Source organism: Centruroides vittatus, unplaced genomic scaffold, assembly GCF_030686945.1.
Source record: "Centruroides vittatus isolate TY-2023 unplaced genomic scaffold, ASM3068694v2 scaffold_3192, whole genome shotgun sequence".
Taxonomy (NCBI): domain Eukaryota; kingdom Metazoa; phylum Arthropoda; class Arachnida; order Scorpiones; family Buthidae; genus Centruroides; species Centruroides vittatus.
The window spans coordinates 222256-239103 of record NW_027122700.1 but is presented as its reverse complement, the minus strand read 5'-3'; the positions used below and the strand labels follow the sequence as shown (position 1 = coordinate 239103).

Sequence of the window (16848 nt, the reverse complement as noted above, 5' to 3'; positions counted from 1 at the left end):
GCAATATGCTCTTCACCAGAAGAAGTCTCACCCCTAAACGTAATTGTTGCTCTTTCAAGAACGGTTGGTGAAAAGGTCTTCCTCTTCAGAGCCTGGGACATAATTATAAACTATTTACCTAGAAAAAAGGAAAAACAACAGTTTAAACCACTTGTTCAAAAGAAAATTGGATAGTCTCCGAAATTTCATTAGTTACATTGAACATTTTGCTAAAAAGCGTTTAGTTTATTACATTTGGGCGACATACTACTTTTTGGGGCACTTTAAATAAAATTTAGACTACATTTCGAGTAATTCTGCTTTACGTGTTATAAAAGCTTTCTGACGACCTTTGAGGCTCTCAACAGAGAAGTGCTGTCTATTTGCACTTCATTTATATTATAATTATTAATCAATTATTAATTAACAAAAATAACATTATGTATAAGTAGCCACTTTCTGTTTGCTTAATAAATTACATCAGTTATATTGTTTTACATCATTTCATCGCTTACAGCATTTGACATATTATGTACAAATATATAAATCTCGGATAATTTTTTTTCGCCCCTTCAATTTCGAACTAAATCGTCGCTACTGTAAAATGTTTCAATTTGGATAAATTTCAAAGTTTGTTATTCAGAATAACATTTTAAATAAAACTCATTCGTTTCTCTGCACTTTTATTTTTATAAGCATGAAAATAAGCCATTAAACTAAAATATCTTAATTGAATACCTCGTGAACTTTGAAATGTCGACCGGAAGTTTATCCCGATTTTCGGCGGTAACGAGAAAGGTTAAGTGTGAAATTGGAAGTTTCTATACTCGGTAATTTTTTCTTACAAGCATTTCAAAGTTCACGAGGTATTCAATTAAGATATTTTAGTTTAATGGCTTATTTTCATGCTTATAAAAATAAAAGTGCAAAGAAACGAATGAGTTTTATTTAAAATGTTATTCTGAATAACAAACATGAAAATGATAAAACTTAGCTTATAATCGATTCTTGCCCTTTTCAATTACTGATATTTTGAATATCTTTGTCTTTGACTGATAGAGGAGTTTATTGCTATTCGCTTATACTCCAGAAGAATGCGAAAATGATCGCACAGCGACCGAAGAGTCGGTCTTATAGAAGACAGCCAGTCCGAGGAAGACAGGAGAGAGGTAACGATGCGACTAAAGCCGGCCTTATAGTTGACGGCCAACGCGAGAAAGGGGATAGAATGCCTTCCGGGAGGACTTTTGGGGGAAGGCTGGCCCCTATTCAGACATCATTTGCAGGGAGGAAAGCCCGGAAAAACTCCTGCTGCCAGCCCGTCCGAGTGAGGCGCGAACCCCCGATCGAACTCCAGTGTTTAGGGTCTGGGGCCGTATTCTGGTCATCGTCTCGTCTCTCGTCTTTCACAAGCCGGTCGCTGATTGGCTAATCATTTGTTTACGTCTCGAGAGATCGTCGCGTCCCTCTAAACGCGATTCTGGACAACTTTTTCCCTCTTCGCTTCTCTCTTTTATCAGAGACGAGCTGATAGCTGTCTTTCGACCGGTCTTTCGTCTTTCGCCTCGATTTCGTTAAATCCAATATGAACGACTCCATGCTACTCGTGCTATACGATCGCATCACGAAACATTCCCTATCTCGAGAAAGAGTATTTCGAGATAGAGACAACGCTTTTGATTTAGATGATGATGAATTTCGTTCAAGATTTCGTCTAACGAAAGAAGCTACCGCGTGGCTGTGCAACGAATTGCGGGATGATTTAGTCCGGAGAAAGTCACGGATCGTAATTCCACCAGAAGTTCAGTTATTGATAACGTTACAATTTTTTGCTTCTGGTGGATTTCAAAGAAATGTCGGTGATCACTGCCAACTTAAAGTTGCCCAGTCGACAGTGTCCCGAATTATGCCGTCTGTAGTCAACAGTATCATCCGCCGATTGGGACATAAAATTTCTTTTCCTCGGAGTAGAGAACAACAATTAGATGTGTCGTCTGGATTTTTTATCATCAGTCAAATGCCAGGAGTTGTAGGTGAGTAAATTGTTTTTATTTGTTCATTAGAATATAATATAGTATGTAATTACTTTTATTTTTTTAAATAGCTGTTACAATTTATAATTTTAAAATTAGTGTATAAAATGATAAAGTTTCTTATTTAATTATATGATGATTTTTACTATTTCTTTACTTATTGCAGGAGCTATTGATTGCACTCATATTGCAATCAAGGCACCTCCAGCCTCCAAATATAATGAGGAATCATTTATCAATAGAAAAGGATTTCATTCTATTAATGTTCAAGTTGTAAGTATTTATACAAATTAACCATCTAACTATAAATAAAATTAATGTCTTTAATAAAGTGGTATCTTTAAATTTATATGTCAAATCACTCATTTCACTATCAATATCACTTGAATACAAGATATTACAATTGAATAATAGTTGTTTTTAATAAAATTTGTAATAAAATTGTTTTTTTTTTTTTTTTTTTTTTTTGAGAGGGAACACGATGCTATGGACAATCAGAGAAGGATGAACAATGTTGTTATCCAGGAATTAGAAGACAGGAAAGAGGAGTCGTCTTTGGAAATATTTGACACTGTTAATTCTTTTGCGGTTAATGCTTTGAATTTATCCTCGTTGCATATTGTAAGCGTGCATCGGATTGGGAAGAGTTGGAGACAAACCCAGACCACTGATTTGTCAATTTGGGTCTTTTAGTGATAAATTAAGATTTAAAAATGCTGTTTTTGAGAATCGGAATCTTAATGTTTCTGTGTATGACGACTTTTATAAACATTTAACAGATATTAGATACAACCTAAGAGTATTTGGAAAGAAGAAAAGAGAAGAAACAAGTGTTCGGTTAAGTTATGATAAGTTATTGGTAGATGGAGTTCGGTATAAATTCGATGAAGTATCAGCCAAGGTGGTACCGATCTCATAGCAGCCATTAATGACTTTTGTGTTTTCTATTATGGCGTGGAATTGTGCTGGGATTGGTACTAAACCGCGGTCCTTTTGGAGTTATTTATTGAAGTATGATGTGTGTTTTTTTTATTTATTTATTCGAAACATTGTTTGTTAAGGGTGGGAGAGTGGATGCTATTGGGAGGAATTAAGAGAATATCATTGTATTGTTGATGATGCTGTGAGGGTTTACAGTAGAGGTAGACCTATGGCTGGTTGGTTGCTTTGCATTAAATCTTTGAAATTTATTATTTATAGAGATAGTTATTATATATTGTACTGATTAATTTTCTGCTACCGTTAGGAGAGTTTAATTTTGGTTCCTGCATATAAACAAAACAAAGGTGGCAAGAAATTTTTGATAAATTGTCCAGGTTTGAGGTCGACGCACCGAATTGGATTTGGTTGCGTGATTTTAATACACGGACCGGTGACCACAATGTGATATCGACCAGTGTATGTGATAGTAATATTATTACTGTTGATAAGAGAAGTAGAGCCTCCAATGATGTAAATATGAATGTGAGAAGCGGGAAAGTTCTCGAGTATTGTGCGGATAATGATCTAATAATTCTAAATGGTCGAGCTTCTGGTGATGAAGCGGGAGAGTTTACTTTTGTTTTCAAACGAGGATCCTCGGTAATTGATTTGGGAATAGTTACTCCTTCTGTGTGGAATTGTATTAAATGTTTTCGAATAGAGTTGTTTTTGGTCTGATCACTGCCCGATAGTACTTTATTTAGAAGATTGTGCTACAGATTCTTTGGGTGGTTCTGGCACTTGTTATCAGACGATTTTCTGGGATAGTGGTCAGCTGGAGTCGTTGTTTGCTGATTTGAGGCGCTGCCTGGAGCAGACCCCTAATTTATCTTTGTTGGAGCTCAGTAAGGTGATATTAGATTTTGCTAAAGTGAAGGGATTGACTCAGAAAAAAAGGCTATGGTTGGAATTGATGATTGGTTTTACTTGGATTGTCGATTAATGATTAGAGCCAGAAATGATGCTTGGTTAGAGTTCAAGAAAAATAGTTTGCAGGCTCAGAGGAGAGTTTTTGTGTCGTACCGAAGTTTCGGAAGTTGTAAAGAAATTATGTTTAGCAAAGAAGAAAGAATTTTGTAAAAGGTTACAAAATGTAAAATTTTTTTTAAAAAATAATAGATTATTTTGAAACTTATGTAAAGCAAGAGGAAATTGTGTTAAGAAGTTTCTTTTTTCTTTATGGCTCGGAGAGTCCCTATAATGCTGATTTAGTGGTTTTTAATGATTGTGTGACTTGGTCGAACGAAATATTGGATTCTTATATTTCTGAGGAGGAACTTGGAGCCGTTTTAAGTAAGTCGAGTGTTGGTGGTGCTCCGGGAAGAGATGGTATTCTCACTGAATTTTGGAAAATTGATAGTGCCTTTCTTTGTTTATTAGATAATTTTAATAAGGTTTTGAGAACTGGTGTTATTCCGGATGAATGGAAGAGTTCTTTATTGGTTCCGGTGCCTAAGGGTGGCTCAAGGTCGGTGCTTACTAATTACAGAGGTATTTCGTTGTTGTGCTGCGTTTCTAAGATTTTTTGTAGAGTTTTGTATTACAGGTTAATAAGTTGGTTGAGTATGAGAGATATTCTGTCAGAGAGTCAGGCTGGTTTTCGTGCAGGTTACTCGACTGTTGATAATATTTCTATTCTGTATACTGTTATCTCTAAGACATTAAGTAGGAAACGTCATAAGGTTCATGCTTTTTTTTATAGATTCAGCATCAGTATTTGATTCTGTTGATAGGAATTTATTATGGAGGAAATTATTAAAGTTTGGTTTAAGTTTTAAGTTTGTATCTTTATTGGCAGAGTTATATAGTTGTTCGAATGTTAGGATTAAATGGAGGAATTCTTGTTCTCAGCCTTTCTTTTCTGATAAGGGTGTTAAACAGGGTTGTATTTTAAGCCCTATTCTTTTTAGTTTATTTTTAAATGATTTATTAAATTGTATTGATGATTCCGGCGGAGATTGTATAGTTGTCGGTGGTGTGTCTGTTAAAGTATTAGCGTACGCGGATGATGTGGTAATTGTGGCGGATTCTCCGAGGTCGTTACAGAGGTCGATTGACCTTCTGGATAATTATTTAAGCGATAATAGTTTACAATTGAATCTTGCTAAATCAAAAATTGTGGTCTTTCGAAATGGTGGTAAGGCTTCTAAGGCTGACAAATGGTGGTTTCGAGGTGTTCTAATTTCGGTTGTATCTCAATATAAGTATTTAGGTGTAATTTTTAAAAGTAATGGTTATTTTAATACTCATGTGAGGTCTTGTAAAGTTAATGCCGAGATAAAAATGGACAAAGTTATTCATATGTGTCAGTCTGCTAAGTTGTGTAATTTGAAGGATCGGTTAAGGTTATTTAATGCCATGGTGGGCTCATCTCTCCTTTATGCTTCTGAGGTGTGGGGGTTTCAGGAGGAGAGTTTGGATACGGTATTAATTACTTTTGTTAAGAGAATGTACGGGCTTCCAAGGTGTACTCCTAGTTATCTAGTGTTCATGGAATTTCATTGATTCCTTTGTCTTCTTTGATCTTGAACAAATGTGTTAATTGGATTTTTAGAACGTTGAGTTTAAATGAAGAACGCCTTAGTAAGATTTGTTTGCGTTATGTCGTAAAACATGTTCAGTTGCCTTTGTCGAAGTATTGGTTGGCTAGTTGTTCAAGGAACGGAATCTATTTTGATAATCTGTTACAAGATGTTAACAGTGTTTATTTACTAAAGTTAAATAATTTTGATAATTATATTCTGAAGTTGAATCATAGCTATATTATTAAGTTCTTATTGTGAGTGGTATAAGAGTTTGAATAAACCCTTTTTTGATTGTTCTATTTATAATAGTAATTTTTCTTCTAATGTTATGGCCGTATTAATGCAAATAAGATGTAATTCATTAAGTTTCTTATGTAATTACAGAAGGGACATTTGCATATGTGGTGCTTTTCCTGACTCGACATTGGATTCGTTTCATATTATCGCTGTTTGTTATTTTTGGTTAAAATTACGTGAGGAGACTTTTGGGGTTCCTTGTTTTTCATTTAATCTGTTTGAAAAAGTTATTTCTGATTTTTGATTTTTTTTTTCTAAGGCTTAAAACGAAAGTAGTGCTTATTTTATGTAAATTACGTGTTGGGGCGTGGTCTGTCTATTATTTAATCTGTAGTTACTTGGACTGCTTGGGAGATTATTCGATTTTCTTTTGAACAAGTGGTTTAAACTGTTGTTTTTCCTTTGTTTCTAGGTAAGTCTTAGCCTAGTTGGTTGTTAATTTGTTTCAGATTGTTCTCCCAAGTAATTCTTTAAGTTTTGTTTTTCTAATTTGAATTTAGTTTAAAATGATAATTACAAAATTCATAAATTACCAATATATGTTATCACAATTGATGAATATATCTGTGAAATATGTTTTTATCATCTTGTAAGATTATGTATACTTATGTTGTTTTTTGTTCTGTCCCCGCATCGGGGTCTCTGTACCAGAATGCTTAAATAAATAAATAAAAACTAATGAAATCGATCAATCTCGCTGGTGTCTCTTGTTAATGTAAAGCGAGAGGACCTCTGAATTTGAATTGGATCGTTGATGCAATTGTGTTTTAAAGCAGAAACAACCAATTGTCTGAAAATTTCATCTAAACTCGATAATTGGCGTTACGTTGAACACAATAGATATTAAAATTCGAGTCGGAAAAGTTCAATGAAAATATATCTGTATCGGAAGACCGAGAAAAACATCGACGTGGAGAAGATTCGTTTAAGAAATTCAAGTTGGCGTCTAATGATGTTCAATCTTTTGTTATTCCATTAAAACCTATCGAGTGCTTTATTTTCTTCTAGTTACAGACGTTTGAGTTAGACAAAATTTACTGTAATAAAACTACTTTCACACAACTAAGATTGCGCCATACAAAAATTTACCTTTTTATTAGGAAAAAAAACAGGTATAGTTAAAATATGAGATAATACAAATATCAACGGTCATCGGTATATTTTACAAATTCTGTATATAATACTTATAAATCAGTATCCCATTTTAATTCAGAATCATTATGCTTTATAATTGGTTATTTTGAATTACTTTGTAAAAAAAAAAGATTTTTAAAGAATTATTAACTATATTTTATAAACGTGCGATTAATAATTAGGACATTCATTCTGTAATTATCACTGCTATTTCAATACCAAAAAACTCAGCAGATAAAATGTTTTTTTAATATTTCGTACAAAAAAAATTATTAACATTAAAAATATTAATACAAACGATTTTAAATGGAAAAGTAAACATGACAGAAAACAATTCATATTATGACGTAACTCGTCAATCTTCGTTTGAACAATTGAAATGTAACTTTTTTACAATAAGATCATAGTTATATGTGTATTTCTTATTCAACAGCACGTAGAGATTTTGTTCAATAACATTATAGTAAACATCTATTTTTTCATAAATATTTAAATCTTTTAAACGAATGAATGGAGTTTTTTTCTCGTTTAAATTGGAGGAAATATAAAGTCCAGAACCTCCAATCCAGACGCAATACACCTCATCATAAACAATGAACATTCGAGGTGGCTCACAATTTTTCAAAGTAAAATTTAGTTTTGACAAAATGTTTAAATTATCCAAATCAATTTTATATACCTCAAAACGACTTTCTGCAAAATTAGTTGCCTGAATTAACCAGAAAAAGTTGTCACCTATTCCTACAGATAACTGATATCTTGTCCATCCCAATCGATTTTAACACCGAACGTGAACTTCCCTGTTTCAATATTGTACTTGACAATTCTGTTATCATCGATGTATTGACCGTAAATATTTCCATTGTATACCATAACATTACAATCACAAGGTGCTATATCAATAGGTATTTCGATCTCCTCCTTTGTTTTAAATGCTCCTTTTTCATTAATTCGAAATTCTATGAAAAAATCACCATAATCATTTACTGACAAAATACTAAAGTTGCCCATTGGATTCTCTTTAATATTTATTAATTCAATTTCTTCTCCTGCTCTAAAACTGATTAGCCGATACTGAAGAGTCTCATCATCTGTAATATTTTGGAGAATGCAATCTGAAAAAAGAAATGTTGGTTCAATATTTACGTTTGTTTATGTTTATTTAAAAATAAATTGCACATTTGTGGAGAATAATTCATGTGTGAATGTTTCGATCAGCATTCAATACATTACAATTTATTCTCAGTTAAACTAAAATGTCACAAGGTAATTCAAATATTTGTCTTTTGTAAGAGAAATTTTTTGAGTGTTTGAATCATATCCCACGATTTCGAAAAAAATAAAACACGCGCTGATAATAATAAACAAATGAGTTGAATGAAAAAATAAACAAAATAAATATCTAATTACTGTTTCGTAAGTAGAAGAGAAAAGATAAAATAAAATTAAATAATTAATCGTAAATAAAAGAATTTTTAGACGAAAATGAAAACCAGAAACTAGAGAAATATTAAATTTTAATAAAAATCTTTAATTAAATAAACTCTCTTATCATAGGAAATGGACTTGTAAATATACAATTAATTATTAAATTCTTATACGAAGGTATATGTTTTGTATGTACTACAGAATTTACACTCACAAATACAAAAAAAATTGAAAAAATAATTTAATTGTTGTCAAAAAACTTAGTTGTAACGAATAAAAAGTAAGAATTTTACAAAAATTAGTCAGAAACTTCGAAAGAAAAAAGTCAATCTGTTGAAACAAATTAGTAACGGTTGTAAAGTAAAGAATTGTTTCCCAAGTTACTTGGATCCGATTAAAAACAGACCCTAAATGCTATTAAATATCTATAACTCATTTCTGTGTGTGAACGTTAAAATCAGAAGATAGGTTTCGTTATAATATTGATTGCAATTACCAATTTGCTGAACTTTCACATTTACTAACGAAGAAACATTAAGAACAAAAACACAGAATATAGATTAATGGAAGTAACTGCGATATAAACTATAATTTTGATTCTTATGTTGTTTTAAAAAAACAACAAACGAAAATAAATCGAATACGTTCTTTTCCATCAGAGAGTAAAAATTTCTCACAGTAAAGCATGAATGTCTCAAGACAAACTCTAGTATTTCTAACCCAAGAAATTATTCTTAAAGCCTGACACAATTACTAAAACAAATAGACTATGTGTTGTATCAAATGAAATCAAAAGTACAATAAATTAAAAATGTCACGATAAAAAAAATTGAGAAAATGTACTATGTCAATATTAATTATGAACAAAATATGAAACGTGTCAAAATAATTTTTAATTTTTACTTTTTCGTTGTATTTTTCCTCCCCAATTGTCTTTCTGTTCTAGTCTTTAGATAAATGTTTATACATTATTATCATCGCTTTCGATTTTTTAAACAATTCTGTATATAAGTGATTAAAGATTTCTGTATGTAATGAAATAAATACCTTTTGTTTGTTGTCTGTTCATTTTTCGAAGAAAGTTATCCACAATTGAATCACATTCCAACAGAGCAGATTTCTACATCCAAAAACAACACAAAATTCTATTTAGTGAAATAAAAACAAGTAATTTTTCTTAATACAGGTAAAATTTGTAATTTTGATTAAATATTTTCACTGCTAATGAATTTCTAATTATGTGAAATTAACTGGGAAATATAATTTACTTTTACGTTTAATTTACCTTGATCGTTATCATATCGTCGTCTTCAGCTGGTAACAGAGGACAATTATTCTGGCACCACTTGCATTGTTTATAACGTTCAGATAAAATTTCTCTTTTTTGATTTTGATGATGAACGGTGTTTTCATCTATTTTGGCATCCTCATCTGCAGTTTTTTCAGACTTGATACGGCGTTTATCTACGTCACGTGATGCAATTCGAACACCGGAAGCATCAGGTAAATAATCGAACGAATGCACCTGAGCAATCAAGAATAACAACAGCACTAGATAACAAAATACTCTTATTCGAGTTTGAATGGCATTTCCTGCATTATTCTTCATGTTGCTACTGTAAGGTAGAAGTAATAATTGCATAAGAAAATGAAATACTATTGTATATGTAGTAAAAATAAAATTATATAATCAAATACTTTATATGTAAAGTGTAAGATATGATAACTGCTCCCTTGTGTCTATGAAGAAAACTTCCTTGTAATACGTTATAAGTACTCAAGCAATGTTTATAAAATCGAAAATTTTTTCTGATTTTTTATGTATCTGTCTTTATCTACGACTTTTCCGAACGTACTACACGAAGAAATGATACATAAATGAATCACAAGAACCAGGTAGGCGCAATAAATGTTTTTATTTACTGTAAAAAAAATGAATGACCAATCCGTGAAAATTGCAACTGGCAACTCTTTCCTTTTTCATTGAATTTGTAATTTTATAAGTTGTAGTCAATGTCCTTCATAACCGTCAAATCCTAGTTTCTTGTTTTCTAAATGTATTTGCATTGTCCAATTTGTTTTAGCTTCTATAATAACGTAATAGTTTCAACGCTTAAAGGTAACACTTTTCGTTTATCGAGAAACATATTTCAAATGCTTAACATATTATAAATGCTTTTGAAGAGATCGAAAACTTATGGCAAAAAAATTCTTATTAGTGTATTTTGACAGCGTTTCTAATACTAAAAAGGGCATTTTAGAGAGGATCGCTTTTTTTTATTAGAATAAGTGCATCATTCCAATGGGAGTATAACGCTAAGGATACATATACAAAATAAATGATACTAAAAAAGGAACATAAAAATTAGTATTCAGCTTTTAGTGAAAACTAATATGTAAAACTAGAGATTAGAAATTGTCTTTCCTTCCATATTTTTTGAACATAATTGTAAAAAGCCTCAAACAGTGGCTTCTGTACAAACTTATCGAGTGGACATGGTCACCTGATTTCACTATGCGTAAAGATTTCTAATTTCAGAATAAGTCTATCTTGATTGTAAATTGTACAATGATAGATCATATGATCGACAGTGTCAAGGTTGTCTGTAAAACAAAAGCGACAGGCAGTTTCTGTCTGGTAATATACATCGCCAGATAGCTTCGAAAATTACCACGTTCAGTAAGTAGTTGAGTAGTAACAGACGTTAAATCTCTAAGTGATATTGAGAACCTGCATTCAACACTAGGAAAATGAAGTCTATTGTTATTCTATTTGTTTTACTGTTCAACAATTGTTCGTTCCACTTCTGCATAGCGTTGTCATGAATATAATTTTTAAGGCTTCTACGTGAGAGAGGGATGAGAGTGTAGTCCGAGTCAGTGTCTTTTGCAGCTGACTTAGCCTCAAAGTCGTCTTTTTCATTTCCTAGTATGCCTGTATGGTCAGGAATAAAAATAAAAGTTATCTTATTTACAAGATTTTTAATATAGTGCTGGATATATGAGATTTTGTTGCTACTGCAATTGGGGTTTAATAGGGCTTTTAGGACAGACTGAGAGTCACTAAATGTTAATAGATAGAGTTTTGTTTGGTAATGAAGTGGCCCACTGAACAGCTTGGTAGATAGCATCTTCTTCAGCTTGATAGATGGAGGTATGTACAGTACGGCAAAATATGTCAGTGTGGAGGAAGATACAGATACTTGAGCCGACATGAAGGGGGCCTTTGGACCCATCTGTGTAGATATTAATGTCTGCATAGTTATCCATGGAGGAAGCAGATGACACCAAATGGATAACCTTGGAGATAAAATTGTTTACAGAGTGGTCATCACAGATAGTAAGGTAATTGCAGTGTGGTAGCATATAAATAGCTGTAGATAGGAGGAGATACCGTTGTTGAGCCTTGATGTTTGTAGTTCTGATGTCATAGTTTAGAACTCTTTATTCAATACATAGTGCCAAAAGACAGGGCTATGCTATTATCAGAGAGGCATTTGTTGAAACAGTTCTGCAGCATTTTGAAATTCTGTTGCCAAACTGTCTTTGAGTGAAGTCTTTGAGTGAAGAGTATTTCCAGGTATAAAACATTTGAAAATCAACAAAGTATTTTTAACAGCAATTTATTACGAATGCAAAATTTAATCGGTAAGTAAAAATATAACTTCTATACCGAGAGGGTGAATTCACTGATTTAGTAAACATATAAATACGTTCTCTATAATCAAGACTCCTTTTTCATACATAAAAAAATTAGAATTAAAAACAGATTTTAACCATACAATATACAATATTATTTTACATTTTTATTTTAGTAATTTTAAATTGTATTTATTTTTGTAAGAATATATTCGAGAGATATGTACGACCACGTATTTTTAAGGGAAAATTTTTAAGGAAAAGAAATGTTTTTTTTTTTTTTTTTGTTGTTCGAAAATGTTGTAAACATCCCTCTTAGAAAAAACTCCACCCAGAGTATCAGAGCAGAGATCTCCTCCAACTATCAACAGTTAGGTGGGAAAGTTGACACTTAGTTGTCAAGAATTGCAAGTCATTGTCTACAAAAGATTGCTTTGCCACACTAATGCTATAAAAGTACGAGCTACTGGAAGCTTGGCACGCCGCACTAGGAAGTTATTTCTGTACTTGTGCCAGTCAGTCTCCATGCAACGGACTTGGATCCTGTCTGAGAAGACATTCAATGGCTACTGACTCTTCCATATAGTAGAGGTCCACCATACGACAAACTTTGAAGTATACTGTTCATTCCTGCATAGAGGTCTTGTTTGTTAACGATCTGTGAACTCTCTCTCCTTAGAACGGGAATAGGCATAGCGAACAGCTGCCCTTTGTATAAGTTACATTTAAACGCATTTAATCGAGTAGCCTTGTAAATGATCTTGTACGTTAACCTTAGCTAACCAATAAATGTTTTATTTGTTATCCTGTCATCCTGTCAATCTCTTGCTTGCATGGACACGTGTCAACTTCCTCACCCCCTTGCCGCTCGATAACTCTCCATCACACTACTCCGGGATCAAGCTTTACCAGCCCGTGCAGATTAAATAATCAGAATGGATTAACCCCTGACCTCCTGCTTATCTCACAGCTAACAACAAAATCAATAGCAGAATGAAAATCTATTTCATGCTATTAATAAAAGAAAAATACTTGAATAATTATAATTACGTAAATTATGATATATTTGATTAATTAAAGTTTTAGCGTTTAATTATATTATTAAAATAATATAATTGGAAACAAATGACTAAGTTACTTTTGAACTAACAACTAAAAAACAATGGAAAATTTTATTAAAAACTTCTTTATCTAACAACAATACTTTTCATTGAATAAAACAAATCAATGTAAATAAGAAAATTTCAATTTGCATGTAAACTGTTAAAAAGAACAAATACTTGACTCGCCATCTTTATTACAAGATTTCTTTCAGACAAAAGCAGAGGCAAAGCTAGGGGATTGCGGTAGGTGCGTCCGCACCGGGCCCCTGGAAAGCGGTAGACCCATAGGGACCCCAAAATCACAGGAAAAATAGACCCGAAAAATTTTTCACGGCAATCAGAACAAAGCAAAATTTGGCATTTGGCTGCTCAAGCTGCTGGGGCCAATATTAGACAGGAAAACAAGCAACTCAACTCTAGTCTAATTTTACACCATATAAAACACTACACAAAAATATTTTAGTACGTTTACGTAAACAAAACAAAAAAATACCTAACGCCTAAAATAAGTTTGTTGCTTTATCTTCAGAACTTAACCTGATTTGTCAACATGGATCAATGGAGCTTCTGAACTTTTATTCATCGATTCGGTACCGAAATAAAAATTAGTCTGAATCTTCTTAACGATCGGAGTTGGTGTTGCAACTTGTGAGAAAAGCTTTCCCAAGCTGAAGCTAATTAAAAACTACCTTCTTTGTTCGTTTAGTTATGGCAACGCGACACTCGGGCGATCTGCCTAAGGGGGATGCCTTCCGGGAAGTCTTCTTATGGGAAACTGGCCCTTATTTAGGCGTTACAGACATGAAGAAAACCCGGAAAACTCCATGTGGCCAGCCCGTCCAAGCGAGGCGCGAACCCACGATCGAACTGCCAGTGTTCAGGATACGAAGACCGCTTGGCCACTGGTAGGCCTTAAAAACTACCTAAAATCGACAATGAGCAACCTGAGATTGACAACCCTTGCCATTTTTTTCCATTGTACGTGAAGTTACTGATTCCATTGATTTTGATTCTGTTATTTCTGATTTTCATAGTCAGAAAGCTCGTAAAGTAAGTTTTTAAAATTAAAATGTATCCTAATATTATTTGTTTTACCTCGCACAAAACGGAACAAATTAATTCAAAAGCCGAAATTTACAGAAAAAATTGCGTGTTTTTGTTTGGACGTTCCCGATTACCATTACGGAAAAAGAACACCACTGTCGAAAAGTTTTTTCGGGTCCCACAAACCTGATTCCGCACCGGGCCAGGAAAACCCTAGCTACGCCGCTGAACAAAAGACTGGAAAATTATCATATCTACTTGTATTTCAGTTTTACTAATATTAAACATAAAACAGGTCAGAAATATTTATTTATAAAATTGAATTTATCTAGAAAAATGCGATTGTTTTCAAACTGAACAAAGTTGCAAGAGCTCAATAAATATTTACTTTAAAGAAAATTACTTTATAGAAAACAAGTACTTACCAAGTTGATTTCCTGTCGAACATTAAATGTTTTCCCTTCGAAATCAAACGTTAATTGACCTAATCAAGAATTTCCGTTCGTTTTGTATTATAGATAAAGACTCCTTGTGACGTTAAATGTTTAATTAAAATCAGTTGGTACTGAAAAATAACTACTATTATTTTGTTACAAAAACTATATTTAAAAAATTAAAAAATGATTTACTTAATTTTGAAATTTCTGTCGAAAATGTAAAATATGTAAAAAAAAAAGTAAAATGAGTGAATGTTTAACAGCAACGTACTAAAGTATTATTAAATTAAAGGTTATTCGTATGTTTTGTATAATGTAGATCAAAAGATTGCAGTGTTTCATCACGTCACAGTTTAATAAGTTCTCTTGACGTTGGCGCATTAATTTTTGCTTAATTTAATGAAAGTTTGATAATTAGTTGAGTCTATACGCAGTTTATTATAAACAAAACGAATTAATGATCTACCGGATAGAAATATGTTTGGAATTAATTACCTCATCCGCCTGCAGTTGGGGATGTAAGATAAAGTAGTTAAAGAGAGAAAACTATCTTAATATAAATTTTCAATTAATAAATGTAGCCTATTTAATTTTTTGAACTAATTTTGCATTTTACTTGATCACGTTTTTTAAAGACATGAATACAAAACCATCAAATATACAATGTAAATTCGCTTCACGAGCACCTCGCATAACGAGCGAAACAAATTGTAGAAAAATAACTGGTTTAAGCAGTGATGAGGAGAGAGGAATTCTTTAATTGTTTATTAGTTTGTGTTTAGCACTGGTTCCTCTAGCATCTTAGTGTTTCTTGAAATCACACATCTTTTTAAACTTGTTTTCAGAAATATTACATGTACTGTACAAGACAATGACCATAGCCCTTTATATAATATACCCGCCAAACAATATGCTAAATTTAAGTCTACGTGAAGGCTATAATTAATTATTAGAAATTAATTAATTTGACTAAAGGTAGGCAGTTATTCTTCTATCTCGTATTAAATTTAATAATTATAAATACTGTAATTAATTTTTAATTTAGATATTTCTAAAATTTAATTTTGGATTGGTCATTAAATTTAATACGAGATGGCAGGATAACTGTCTACTTCTAGTCAAATTAATTAATTTCTACTACATAATTATAGCCTTTACCTAGCCCAGGAATTTAGTATATCGTTTGGCCTGTTTTTCAGACATATCTGTGATTTCATTTTTTTTTTGTTTTTTGCAAATTAAATTTGCATTTCAGGTTGGTTCATTTCGCGATGGAAGAAAAGAAGAAAATGATTTACACAATTTATATTGTATAATATTATTTGATTAAACTTTATAATGAAATATTTGAGCTTTTTTTGCCGTGGAACGCATTATCGTAATTTACATTAATTTCTATGAAAAAAATTGTTCGGCTTACCGGGTGCTTCGCATTACGAGTAAGATTCTGGTACGAATTATGCTCGATAAGCGAAGTTCCACTGTATTTTTCAGTTCTTTACAATTGTCATCTTCACTTTTGTTATTTACATCAGTTATATAAAATAACAGTTAAAAATTACCGTTTAGTAAAACGGTTTTATATTCAAGTTTAAAATTATTTTTATAATTAGAGAAAAACTTATTCAATTATATTAATACAATCCGCACTTGAAAATAATGACAAAACAGTAAAGAATAGAATCGGTTTCAACTTCAATTATCAAAAACCATTTAATTTAACCAAAAATAGGGGAAATGTGTACAAAATGACATGGCAACATAATTGACATTTGGTGGTCTTAAGCGCGCAACTGAGCACAACACGTTATCCGAGCGGCCTTGTCAAACCTGTCAAAACGTGAACGCACTCCTCTCATTCGCCCCGAGTGTCATGGTACGAGTTTTATTCCTTGCAACAAGTTTTTTGTATAGATGGTAAGTTTTTCACTATTTTATCTATTTGTGTAGCATTTACTTCAATTCTCAAGAATTTGTTGTTGCACTTAAATAACTTTTTCCATTAAAAATATCATCTTTGTATTTATTATATAATTTTGTTTTTTTATAACGTTATATGGAAAAAAGCGACATACATAGGCAACGAACATAATGACATAGGTATTTGGCCTGTAAATCCTGAAATATTTTCCGATTATATGTACGAGCCTGCGGAGACTACAAACATACCGCTGCTGGAAGACACCTCCAATGAGCAACGTCATCAGCAAACAAATCCTGGTCCAGTTTCCATAGCTCGGCCATCTAT

The 16848-nt window shown here is 32.2% G+C and overlaps 1 protein-coding gene across 1 annotated transcript; it reads right to left on the bottom strand.

Annotated features, from left to right (window-relative positions):
* Window positions 1-7634: 7634 nt before the first annotated feature.
* LOC136988144 (uncharacterized) lies at window positions 7635-14596 on the bottom strand. Its single transcript, XM_067285971.1, has 4 exons — window positions 14589-14596; window positions 9663-9993; window positions 9425-9497; window positions 7635-8064 (listed from the first exon to the last, which is right to left on the bottom strand). The coding sequence occupies exons 2-4, from the start codon at window positions 9984-9986 to the stop codon at window positions 7691-7693; spliced, it is 771 nt and encodes a 256-aa protein (XP_067142072.1). The 5' UTR covers window positions 9987-9993; window positions 14589-14596; the 3' UTR covers window positions 7635-7690.
* Window positions 14597-16848: the final 2252 nt, after the last annotated feature.

Coding starts and splice junctions, on each gene's coding strand:
- LOC136988144 (XM_067285971.1), bottom strand. CDS start 9,986: ATGAAGAATAATGCAGGAAATGCCATTCAAACTCGAATAAGAGTATTT. Junction 9,498..9,662: donor ACGATATGATAACGATCAAG/GTAAATTAAACG, acceptor TTTTGGATGTAG/AAATCTGCTCTGTTGGAATG. Junction 8,065..9,424: donor GAACAGACAACAAACAAAAG/GTATTTATTTCA, acceptor TTCTTTTTTCAG/ATTGCATTCTCCAAAATATT.